Below are 13,154 nucleotides of genomic sequence, written 5' to 3' on the forward strand. Positions count from 1 at the left end.
GGGCCGGGGAGATGGCTCAGTGGAATAAGCGCTTCCCTGGCAAGTGCAAGGGCCTGAGTTCAATCCCCAGTTCCACAAAAAAAAAAAAAAAAAAAGAAAAGAAAGAAAGAAAAGAAACAGATAACAACAAATGCTAGAGAGAATGTGGACAAATCAGAGCCCTCACAGTGTTGATGGAAACAGCACCACAAGTTAAGCGCCACGTCTCCAGAAAACCCAGAAACTTCCCAAGAAAGATGAAAACAATGGGCTGGGGAGATGGCTCAGTAGAATAAGCGCTTCCCTGGCAAGCACAGGGTCCTGCTGAGTTCAATGCCCGGTTCCGCCAAAAAAAAAAAAAAAAAAAAAAAAAGAAAGAAAGAAAGAAAGAAAGAAAGAAAGAAAGAAAGAAAGAAAGAGAAAACATTGGTCTACACCAAAACCTGTCCATGAAAGATCATAGCTGAATTATTTTTTCCTAACAGTCAAAAATGGGAAATAACTGTAATTCTTGCCAGCTGATAAACAGCAATGCAAATACCACAAGCTCTACCATGAAAGGGAGCTCTGCCATGCTTAGAGGTAAAGTGACCTCAGAGAGAGAAGCCAGACAGCAAAAGCCACACAGCATGGGATTCACTTCACATGAAATGTCCTGAACGCACAAAATGACAGAGAAAAAGTAGTTACACAGCTGGCAGGAGCTTATTTTGAGACAATGAAAAATTTTAAAACTTGATTGTGACAGTAGTTAACCCTGAAAACACTAAATACCACTGAGCTGCACATATTCGGAAGGGTGAACTGCAAGGGTTGTACTGCCATACTAGGTGTAAAGGAATTACATCTCAATAAAGCTGCTGCTCCCACCTCCTGCCCACTCACATCCAGCCCCTCCCTCTCTCCTCCATGAGCATCTACTCTGGGCCACCCAAGAAACAGGTAATTTAACAAAACTGAGGTTAAATTTGACATGGTAGCACACGCCTGTCATCCTAGCACTCTGGAAAGTTGAGGCAGGAGGATCACAACTTCCGGCCCAGCTTATGCACCTTTATGACTTGGCAAGACTCTGTGCCAAAACAACATGGGGCGGGGGAGATGGCTCAGTAGAATAAATGCTTGCCTGGCAAGCGCAAGGGCCTGAGTTCAATCCCCAGTTCTGAAAAAAAACAACAACAACAACAACAACAACAAAAAAAAAAAAAAAAAAAAAAAAGAGCTGAAATGTAGCTCAGTTTGAAGTCCCTGAGTTCAATCCTCAGTACCACAAAAAAATAAATAAGGCACTGGGTCCTCAAACCTGACAGGTGGTAAACACACCCTCTCTCCAAGAGAAGCTAGGAAACCAAAGCTTGGAGAGGTCAAGTCACTTACACAGCCATTACGTGGTACAACTACAAACTCAAGCCAGACCTGATACTCAAAAACCCTCATCAGTTAAGTGCTGGGCAGCACAGTACCGTCACATGCAGCTCCATGCCAAGCTGTGAGGCTGGAAGCACGAAGATGTGTCCCCTGGAAACAGGAGCCCCTGGGGTCTAAGTAGGGATGACACAACCTGATCTGTGCCAGATTGTGCGGCCCACAGTGGCAGAGGGCAGCAAGAAGGAGAGGAAGAGGGACTATAGGGACAGCTGGGGTGGTCAAGGGTCTGAAAGTAAGGGGAACACAAAGCACCTGGAGCTACACACACCGCAGGCTTTGTGCCCTGGTGTACTGAGGCAAGGTGGCCTCATTGTCTTCCTGGAAACCAGACTGCTGTCAGTCCCCCAGGTCCCCCCGCACAGCCACACACACTGAGCCTAGACTGAGAGGGGGATGTCACCAAAAGAAACCATACTTTGGATGACAAGGTAATAGCATCCATAGGATTACTTTCCAGAAAGAAAGAGAGTATTGGTGTGGGTCCACTCAGGGTCTAAGGACATGGTCCTGTCTGACTTGCCATCTAATGAGATTCAAAACCAGAGGAGTACAGAGACAGGCCAGTGACCAAGAGGGGTGTCCAACCAACAGGCACAGCCTGGTCCCCTGGGACTGCAGCCTCAGAACCCAGTTCCTGTCCAGGTGACTCCTGCCCTGGTATAAGCCCACTCTGAACATTTGGTTCCCAGCTCTGCCTTTACCACAGCAGACATCCCCATTGGTATGGAGGCCAACAGAAGCAACACTAGAAGCAGAGGCACAAATAAAGAGCACCAAACAGCCTTCTCCCAGGGCAGCGTCTAAATTCTGTTCCCACCCTGCAAAGTGGAACTCAAAACAACTGGAGGGGGGCCGGGGAGATGGCTCAGTGGAGTAAGTGCTTCCCTGGCAAGCACAAGGGCCTGAGTTCAATCCCCGGTTCTGCAAAAAAAAAAAAAAAAAAAAACCAACAACAACTGGAGGCAGCTTCCATTCTCCAAGCTGGCCACATCCACCCACACATCTCAACCCATGCTCTTTCTCTGGCAAGATGGTCAGGGGTCCTCTCCAGGGAACCTTGGCAGAAAGGATGACCACTGGCTCCCAAGGAGGGGTACACACTGCCAATAGGTTTCCATCTGGCATTTGCTGGGAAGGCACTCCTGAAACATGGCTGCCATGCTGTAAGGAAGCCCAAGCCACAAAGGCCACATGCAAGTGTCCCTGCTACAACCAGACACAAAAGAGGAAGCCATCGCACACACTGCAGGCCAGTCATAGGAAGGACCTTGAGCGAGAACTGCCTGGCCCAGCCCATTAACCCTGAAAAACACAGAAAGCAGAAGATCAAAAAAAAAAAAGTTTTTGGGGGAGATGGCTCAGCAGAATAAGTGCTTTCCTGGCAAGCGCAAGGGCCTGAGTTCAATCCCTGGTTCCACCAAAAAAAAAAAAAAAGAAGTAAGGCAGTTACCAGTGTGTGCAGGAGGTGAAGGGGAAGTGATTCAAGATAAAGGACAGGGAAAGGGAAGAAGGTGTCCCCATCTCCCACCTCCTGTCCACTCACATCCAGCCCTGGAGGGCACTGGACAATCCAGCCCCACCCTCTCTCCTCCATGAGCATCTACTCTGGGCCACCCAAGAAACAGGTTCTCCTTGTTTCCACCCATACAGAGTCACCAGTCCAGCTAGGCCACAGACAGCACATGGATGGACGTGTACACCACTGAAAGGAGAAATCAGGCACAGGAATGAAGGAAATGCGATGGGGCTGTGCAAGTTGGACCAGGGACAGAGAAGAGTGGAACTGCTCGCACACAGAGCCCCAAGCACACAGCCTATTAGAAAACAGGAGCTGGGGACTAGAGGGTCACTGGAGACCACACCACAGAGGGGTCGTGGGAAAGAGACGTATTTCATCTTAAGAGCAGTGTGACACACCAGATAGGCTTTGCACAGCAGTGGACGCTGGTGTGATCAGATTTACAAGACTTAGCCTACTGTGTGTGAGAACATGGTGACCTGCTCCCATCTTCCACTATGGCACAGACTACCTCGAGAGAAAAACACTACAGTACAATTAAGATGCTAATACACACCAAGGACCATCAGGTTATAGCCACTTCCAGGTTGTTTCATCAGCTCACCCTACAAAAATCAGATAGGCAAGCCACTGTGCCAAGAACAGAACAGTCCTCTTAGCTCCAGGATGCCAAGCATCACTGCCCACTGTAGCAATGAGAACACTGAGGCCAAGTCCTTCTGCCACATGGGCTCCAGGACAGGTAAGGTCTCTGGGACAGAGGGTGCTGAGGTTCAACACGGTTGTCAGTTCTTGATGATCACTGTCCCTCTCAAGACAAAGCGCCAACCATGAAGCCATGTAGCAAGGGCCAAGGTCCTTAAGAAAAATCAAACCAAATTTACTCTACAGTTAGGCTTGGTGGTACACAACTGTAATTCCAGCATTTAGGAGGTGGGAGTTAGGAGGATAGCTGTGAGTCTGAGGCCAACCTGGGCTTTATGGTGAGTTTAAGGTCAGCCTGAACTACACATCCAGACCCTATCTCAAAAAAAAAAAAACCAAGCAAACAAACAAAAAGGCACTCAACAATCCTCCAAGCAAAACAGGGCAACAGACCACATAGCTGCTGAGAACACTCCAGAAATCCACAGAGCAAAGCAGAAGCAACAGCCCAAACCTGGCAGCTCTCAGGAAGGCTGGAGTCTTGACCTGCACAGCCCGAGACACAACCACTTGCTAGGCAGGAAGTGCTGCCCAAATACCACCCAGCTCCCAGGAGGTAAGATAACCATAACTGAGCCAGAACACCCATCCCATCACCATGCTCCAAAAGGACACCAGACCTGGCTTCTGTCTGTGAAATTCAAGGCCAAGAAGCAGCCCCACGAAGACTAAATGTTTCTTGAGGAAGGACAATTAGGTCTCTAAGAATTCTCTAGACTCAGCCACCCAGAAGAAGGTGGGGACTGGTCGTTGAGGTCTAGCACCGGGAAACTTAAACTCTCTGGCATGACACTGGGCCTGCTGCAGCCCAGGGAAGGCCCCAGATGAAAAAGAATGGCCAGTTAGTTCTGCCCTCCACAGCATCCACCGATGTTGTGCTAAGACATTAACTACTCCAAGTAGTCTCTTCAGACCAGACTTCCAGTTCCACTTCCACAAAGCTGCTGTATTTCTTGATGTGCTGCCTTCTCTCTGGGGGCTTGGGGGTTATAGGTCTGAGATCAGAGCCATTTCTGGGTCTGCAGACCTATTTTAATTTCTGCAGGACCAGAGTCCAACACAGGGCCAGTACCGAGCAGCCACGCACCGAGTCACATTTATCCAGCCTGAGCAGCCACTGCACCTCACGCATCACCTTTCTCCCTCCTCACTAGAAGCCAGCAAGCACAGGTCTGCCATCTCCTGCCCATTCCTAAACCAAGAGAGCTCCGAAAGCCAAAGTTTCCCCTACTAGTGGGATCCGACCTGGAGCTATGTGCTGTCAATCTCTATCCTAGGCAGTGCTGGATGAGTTTGATCAAACATCGCAGCCCCAAAACCCAGATTTCTGAAGTCGGAGAAATTCTGCATTCCAAAAAATACAGCTGGCACCAAGTATTTCCGAGAAGTAACTCCAGGCCCGGGACAGCGGATCTATACCAGCCCTCAGGACAGCCCAGCAGATCACCCACCCGCCGGGCCTGTCCTAGTCAGGAGTACAGATCCCGCTGGTGTGACCACCCGTGGGGCTCGTAGTCCATCCCGGACTCCCCAGGGCCCAGCACTCAGGAAAGTTGTCGAGAGCATGGAAAAGGGAAAAGAAGCCCGGGGCCCGCCACCTCGGCCCCCGTCCGCCGCCCCTCCCCCGACCCTAGCCCGCTGCCCCTCCCTCGGCCCCACCTCCCCACGGACGCCCCCTCCCCTCTCTTCCTCATTGCCTGCCCCAAGCCCCTCCGCGCCCCGCGCCCGCGCATGCGCACTACAGCCCGCGATGTGGCAGCCGCGGGGTGGGGGGGCCGGGCCGGGGGCGGCAGCCGACAGAGCCTCGAGCCCCTCAGACCCTGGAAGGGCGGGAAGCCCGCGGTGGGACCCCAGAGCCTCAGGGCGGGGGTTTTCGGCCTCGGGCCTCTGCAAACCTGACCCCAGCGTTGGCAACGGAGACACAGGGCGGGGGGCCGGCTCCCCCTGCCCGCTCACTCACCTCCGCCATGGCCGTGTGTGCGCGGGAGGCGGTGGCCGCGCCGGGATCCCCGGATGCGGAGCCGTGCTCTCATTGGCTGAGGCCCCGGAGGGCGGGGTCAGGGCGGGGCCGGGCTGGGCCAGGGCGCATAGTAGGTGTGCGGGTTGGGGAGGGGTCTCCAGTCCCTGCCTTGGGTCGCTGCGTTCTCCGAATCGGCGATCCGCTCGCTGGGTCTGTCCCTGGTTGTAGATGTAGCAGGTTGTCGGTGCGCGTACTAGTCCTGATAGTTACACCTGCGTAGGGGTCGGTGTACCTTCCTGATGCCATCGGGTGGAGGACAGTGCTAATGCCATCCTTGGTCGCTCAGAGTGGGAGGCAGGAGGTACAGGTCCACATCCTGGGAGTCTGGTGTAGGCTGAGAGGTGCGCTGGGGGCCAGCGGGAGCCGCAGGATAGTCATGCCTCCTGGCTCCAGAAGATGGTGGGGACTCAGAGACGTCCCTCGCAGAACATGAACGCCCGCGTGCTGGTGTAACTCTGGGGTCTTGGCTCCTAAGAGGTCTCCAACGCTATCTCCTAGCCCTGCCTTGCGGGCAGCATTTTTCAGAAAAAGCAGAGAAACTATTTCCTTGCATGCGTGAACTAAACACGTGCCTGTGCAACCTTCGACTGGGCAGCCAGATGCCCTAAAAATGCCATAAGACGCAGTGTCCCAGAGAGGCCTGAGGAAGGCGTCAGCCTTGCACGACTAGAGGAGACCCCCGGGGGGATTTAGGGGCAGGGTGAATCACCAAGGAGAGGGGTGAAGTGATGAAAAACGTGTCTTCGAGGTCGGAGAGTCTCTACTGCGGACTGGTGATTTGCAGTGCAGAGGCAAAGCAACCTGCGGGCCAGGTGACATGCCTAAACCTCACCATGGGGACCAGGGCTTTGAGATGCCCTGAGCTGCACACAGTGCCCTGGTCTAGCAGGAATCCTAGAGGAAACTTTGGCTTCCCAAGTCTTTGCTGACTCGGGTCAGCAAAATGCAACATGTGATCCCAGGCTGGACCCAGTGGAGGAGGGGAAGGGATCCATGATGTTGAGCTGTGACAGAATCAGAGTTAAGGTGCAGTTTGAGGTATTGGATCAATGTGAAGTTTAATGAAATCAACAACTGTCCCACTGGTCGGCTAGGGAGATAGTTTGGTGGTCTAAGTGCCTGCCTGGTAAGCACAAGGACTGGAGGTTTGATCTCTGATATCACATGCAAAAGACCCTGTAGCAAATAAATAATGCCATAATGGCTCCACCCCCACGGCATGCTGAGATGGTGATTGAGACTGGGTGCGGTGGTGCATGTCTGTAATCCCAGCTCTTGGGAGGCTGTAAACAGGGGGATCACTACACTCCAATCTAGTAGACCCTGAGTACCCTATAGAACCTTCCCAACGCCCCCCCAACAAGAAACAAATAAATAAATAAAATTGTTTTTAAATAAGAGAGGGAGAGGCTGTTTCTGGTAGCCCACATCTATAATTCCAGCACGAAGGAGGTTAAGGCCAAAGGATTGTTGCAAGTTCAAAGCCAACCTGGACTACCCTGCCTAAAAACAAAACAAAAGCAAGGAAGGTCAAATGCTTTTTTTTTTCCATTTTTTATGTATTTTGGTACAGGGTCTCACTACGCAGCTCAGATGTAATGATCCTCCTGTTTTCAGCCTCTTCAGTGCTGGGATTACAGGTATGCGCCACCACGCCTGGACTCAGTCACAGGCTCAGTGCATCCTGGTTGTTGGGGGGGGAGGCAGCACGGCACAGGAGACTGGGGATTGAACCCTGGTCCCTGTGCTTGCCAAAGCAGGTGCTCAATTCACTGAATTTCCTCGCTGCCCCCCCCTTTTTTTAAAGATTTATTTATTTATTTGGTGCAAGTTCTTGCAATGCAGCTTGGATTCATAGTGATCCTCCTGTCTCTGACTCCCCAATACTGGGATGACAGGCATGTGCCACTGTGCCTGGTCTCATTGGCCAGCACAGTGCAAGGCTGGCACAGCGTGTGGTACCAGGGATCAAACTCGAGTCCTTGTGCTTGCCAGGTAGGCACTTAGACTGTGCCACCCCAGGGTAAAACATTAATAGCTGAATATGGGAGTGGGTATGTGTGCCTTTTTTTGTTTGTTTGTTTTTAATTTACTATAATTATCCTTGCAATTGCGCTAAGCATGAAGTGATTGTGTAATAAAAAGCAAAAGAAAGAAAACCCAGGACACAAGTCAGTGAGTCTAGGCTGAAGGAGCAAATTTCAGAGTGCAGCCTGTGGATCTAAACTGTGCCCGGGGGCTGCACTGTGTACCAGGTGCTCCCACAAGCACTCCCTGGCTGCTGGGCAGGTGGTGGCATAGAGCTGTGTCCCCAGGGTCCTTCATCAGTTTGAAGAGAGCCACTTCACCAAGACCAAACCTCCTTCAGAGAGGCTGCCTGTGTCCAATGTGGGTGACCAGCCACCTGTGACCAATAGGGGTCAAGATGGATGCCAAAGAGCCCCTCCAGAGCCTCAGGGAAGCGCAAGCCACTATCTTCCCTCTGCGTTCCCTTGCTCCCTTGACCCCCATCCCTAAACCTCCCTGCACATAATCTATTCCTAAGGTCTATTATTCTGTTTCCTGGGTCCCAACCCATGACATAGAACATAAGCCAGCTTTTATTTATTTATTTATTTATTTATTTATTTTTGCAGTATTGGGAATTGAACTCAGGATCTTGTGCTTGCCTGGCAGGCACTTATTCTACTGATCTATCTCCCCGGCCCTATAAACCAGTTTTTATTTTTTTTTATTTTTATTTTTTTAAGCCAGTTTTTAAAAGGAAATAAAAAGCCAGGTGTGTTGGCGCATACTTGTAATCCCAGCACTCAGGAGGCTGAGGCAGGAATTCAAGACCAGCCTAGTCAACTCAGTGAGTCCCAAACAAAATAAAATACAAACTGGGTAGTTCGTATAGAACAGTGTTTATTTCTCACAGTTCTAGAAGGTAGGAGTTTAGTGTCAAGGTACCAGCAAAACTGGAGTCAATGGAGGTCAGTCACCACTTCCAAGATGGTACCTGCTGTTGAAGGGCGAATTCTGCTTCCTTTCTGCTAGAGAAGACAAATGAGAGGAGCGCGTGCGCGTGCGCACACACACACACACACATACACCCCAAGCCCTAGAACTCTCTCAGGAGTATGCTGATCTCAGGAGGGCTAGGACCTCATGGTTGAGTCAACTTTCCAAAGCCACATCTCTATATGCTGTCATAAGGGGACTAAATCTGCAGGTGTATTCTGGGAAGGTTGCTGTCTTTCAAATTGCAACAGGAATCATTATGGACTGAAAGTGGCGTATATGTGCTGAGGAATTGAGATGAAATGCTTGCTCCATCAAGAGATGTGTAGGCTAAACTCGGGAGGCTTTGCCAGGCGTGATGGCCCATGCCTGTCATCCCAGCTCTCCAGAGGCTGAGGCAGGAGGATTGTCTCAGGTTTGAGGCCAGGAGCCGGGGAGATGGCTCAGTAGAATAAGCACTTACCTGGCAAGTGCAAGGGCCTGAGTACAATCTCCAGTTTTGTAAAAAAAAAAAGATTTGAGGCCAGCCTGAGCTGTGTTGCAAGACTGTGACAAAAAGGAAAGGAAGGAAGGGAGGAAGAAGAAGGTTGGTCACAGGATAAACTCATGTGTACTGCACAGTGAGCAGACCTGACTCCAGGCAAACCCCACAGGGTCCTCTCCTACTGGGATCCTATCCAGGCACCTGTGTCACCTGGGTGAAATTTTCTTTCTTTCTTTCTTTCTTTTGGTTTTTTTTTTTGTTTTTGTTTTGTTTTGGCGGAACCGGGGATTGAACTCAGGCCCTTGAGCTTGCCAGGGAAACACTTATTCTGCTGAGCCATCTCCCCAGCCCCATCTGGGTGAAATTTCATCACTGTCCACTGTCACCTGCCACAGCATATGGCCTTTGCTACCCCCAGACATGGGAGCTTCACCACTGAAGGCACTGGTTGCTGTTGGGCTGTCCTGGGGGGCGATGGGACACAGCTCTGTCCTCAGGAACTACCAGCTATGGGCAAGGCTGCTGCAGCAGGAGATCCTGGCCAGTCTGGGTGCATGGCTCCAGGATTCCCTGGCCCGGATACACCACATATTGTTGCAGTACCTTTATTCCAAGATGTGCATAGTTTGTATTTTCACTCTAGTATTTTAATTCTATTCCTTCAGACCAGCACAGTCCAATAGGAGTGTGATGCAATTCACATTATTTTAGTAACCAGATTTATTTGTTTATTTTGATAGAGGCTGTCCTTATGTAGCCCCGGCTGGCCTTGAACTCGCAGTAATCTCCCTGCCTCAGCCTCCCAAGTGTTGGGAATATAGGCATGGGCCACCACATCAAGCAGTAACCAGATTTATTTATTTATTTATTTATTTATTTATTTATTTATTTTGTATTTTAGGGAAAGGGTCAACAGGGTGTTCAGGATCTCACTACTAGATTGGACTCCTAGTGATCCGCCTGTTTACAGCCTCCCAAGAGCTGGGATTACAGGCGCATGCCACCACACCCAGTCTCAATTGCTGTCTCAGTATGCCCCAGGGGCAGGGCTAGCATAGCAGGCCCAAGGATCAAACCCTCAGCCCCTGCGCCTGCTTGCATAGTAACTAGATTTAAAAAGAAGAAACAAAACTAATTTTAATAATGTATTTTAACAAGTTTATCTTTAGAATAATATCATTCCAACATGCTTTATAAATATAAAATTGGGCCAGTGAAATAGCTCAGCAGACTAAGCATCTGCTTTGGCAAGCACAGGGACTAGGGTTCAATCCCCAGTCCTGCATGCCATGCCAGTCCCATCCCTGGGATGCACTGAGCCAGCAAAAGAGTCCCAGTGTGGTGGCACATGCCTATAATCCCAGTGCTGGGGAGGCTGAAAACAGGAGGATCACTAGGAGGCTGAGCTGTGTAGTGAGACCCTGTACCAAATAAATTTTTTAAAAATTTAAAAATAAATAAATATAAAATTATTTACAATATTTATTGTCTTTTTTATTTATTTAATACAAGGTCTAACTACACAGGTCAGACTTGTAGTGATCCTCCTGTTTTCAGCCTCCCAAGCTCTAGAATTACAGGCAAGCACCACCATGCCCAGTCTCAATCACCATCTCGGTGCCCTGGGGGCAGGGCCAGCATGCCAGGGATTGAACCCTGCTCCTTCTGTGTGCCTAAGCAAGCACTTTAATGTGCTGAGCTATCTAGCTGGCCCTATTGTCTTTTTTTTTTTTTTTTTTCATGAAGATGACTTTATTTCTTTGTGGTACTGGGAATTGAACTCAGGAACTTGTGCTTCCCAGGCAAGTGCTTATTCTACTGAGCTATCTCCTTGGCTTTTTTTTTTTTTTTTTAATATACTAAGTCTTCAAACTGCGCTACATTTTACAGTAGTGGACATGCGAGCCCTAAACTAGCGGCATTCGATGGCCCAGGATGTGGTTACCACTGTAACCTGGAGAGCATGACCCGACTGGAGGTGACTCTACATCAACCCTATTTTTTTGTTTTTCCTGGTACTTGTTGGCAGGACACAATGATTATGTTCCTCATGAAGGGTTGGTGTGGTACACCCTGTCACTGGGCTCTATCTGACAGTTTTCCAGACTTAACCCATGCTTCTGCAGCAGGCTGATTCCCAATGCAGAAAAGAATTTTCAGAGCCAGGTATGCTGGAGCACACCTGTGATCCCAGCACTCAGGAGGCTGAAGCAAAAGATCCTTGTCAACCTGAGGCCAGCCTGGGCTACATAGTGAGCTCAAGGCCAGCCTGCACTACATAGTAAGACCATGTCTTTTTTTTTTTTTCTTTTTTTCTTTTTTAATGTATTTAGTACAGGGTCTACAGGGTCTCATTATGTAGATTGGACACCTAGTGATCCTCCTGTTTTCAGCCTCCCAAGATCTGGAATTACAGTGCCCCAGGGCCTGTGCCACCTTGCCCAGGCTCAATCGCCATCTCAGCTTGCCCGGGGGGCGGGGTCAGCACTGCACACCAGGGATCAAATCCCGGCTGCTGCACTCTGCCTAAGCAGGCGCTTAGTCTGCTGAGCTATCCGGCCAACTTTTTTAAAAGTATAATATAAAATAGTAATAAAAAAATTAGAAGTGATACAGAGTTTCACTAAACAAAATATCTTTTTTTTTTTTTATTACTGGGGATTGAACTCAGGACCTTGCACTTGCCAAGCAGGCGCCTATTCTGCTGAGCTATCTCCCCAGCCCCACTAAACAAAATAATATGAATATGACAGTAATTTTTGTTTTATTGTGTGTATTTAGTACAAGGTCTACAGAGTCTCACTACAAGTCGGACTTGTAGTGATCCTCCTGTTTTCAGCCTCCCAAGCACTGGGATTACAAGAGTGTGCCACCACGCCCAGTCTCAATCATTGGGCCACCCTGAGGGCGGAGCCAGCACGGCACACCCAGGATCAAACCCCAGGGCCTGCATCTGCCTAAACAGGCACTTTAATCCTGAGCTATCTGGCTGGCCCGATAGTATTTTTTGTATTGTATAGTGTTGTCTTCAGTTTCGTTGTTCAGATTACCAGATGTATGCTTGCAAAATTGGAAAAAGGCTGGGGAGATAGCTTAGCCATCTAAGCGCCTGCCTGGCAAGCTCAGGGACCCGCATTCGATTGCACTTGCCCTACCCCAGGCACACTGAGTCAGTCAACAAAACCGGGTAATCCCAGAGCTGGGGAGACTGAAACAGGAGGATCACAAGGAGTCCGACCTTCATAGTGAGACCCTGTGCCAAGTACATAAAATCAAAATTGGAAAAAGGAAAAAGTTATAAGAAATTAAGAAGAGAGGACCGGCCAAATCCACTGGTTCAGTGGATTAAAGTGCCTTCTTAGGCAAATGCAACAGCCAGGATTTGATACCTGGCCTGCTGTGCCAGCCCGCCCCCAGGGCACACTGAGATGGTGATTGAGATTGGGCGTGGTGGTGCACGCGCGTAATCCCAGCTTTTGGGAGGCTGAACACAGGTGGATCACTACAGTCCAGTCTACATAGAAAAACCTTGTAGATGCTGTACTAAAATACAAAAAAGAAAGAAATTAAGAGAAAAGGGAAGAAAACCCGAACAATTACCCAAGCCATCCTGCTTGCTTGTATACATCTGTAAGGGGCCTGAATAAACCGCTGAAGGAAGAGCTGTGTGTTGCGTCTTCCTTGCTGGCGAGGTCGTGCGCAACATACATCTATCTTTCCCCGACTCCCTCTCTTGTCCTTTCCCTCCTCTCAGCAATTCTTTTCTTTTGGACACATACATTCCCTTTTTGCAGTATTTATTGTACCTTCAGATTTTATTTACTCTTTCAGGTTCTTTCACAAGGGAGACAATACGATGTTTGCACATGGGGAGACCCTGTCTTAATCACCCTGGGAAAAGGTAACTTAAACATTCTCAACCTTTTGTTAACTTTCTTAATTGAGCCTTTCAGTGATGGGTCTAGAAGGGAAGCGATGTAAATCTAGCCAAGGGAGGTTGTGGGGCTGTCTCAGGT

General features: G+C 49.4%; 1 protein-coding gene across 8 annotated transcripts in view; it reads right to left on the bottom strand.

The window, feature by feature from the left end:
- Mier2 (MIER family member 2) overlaps window positions 1–5,640 on the bottom strand; it is a 21,057-nt gene extending 15,417 nt beyond the window's left edge. For 2 of the 8 annotated variants that reach the window (XM_023717073.1, XM_004632642.2), the window contains exon 1: window positions 5,592–5,640. In XM_023717073.1, coding sequence (XP_023572841.1) covers window positions 5,592–5,600 — 9 coding nt within the window. In that variant the 5' untranslated portion in view covers window positions 5,601–5,640. The other 6 variants (XM_023717071.1, XM_023717070.1, XM_023717076.1 and 3 more) reach the window with 5 other exon arrangements.
- Window positions 5,641–13,154: the final 7,514 nt, after the last annotated feature.

The sequence above is a fragment of the Octodon degus genome, unplaced genomic scaffold (assembly GCF_000260255.1).
Source record: "Octodon degus isolate 3935 unplaced genomic scaffold, OctDeg1.0 scaffold00050, whole genome shotgun sequence".
NCBI classification, from domain to species: domain Eukaryota; kingdom Metazoa; phylum Chordata; class Mammalia; order Rodentia; family Octodontidae; genus Octodon; species Octodon degus.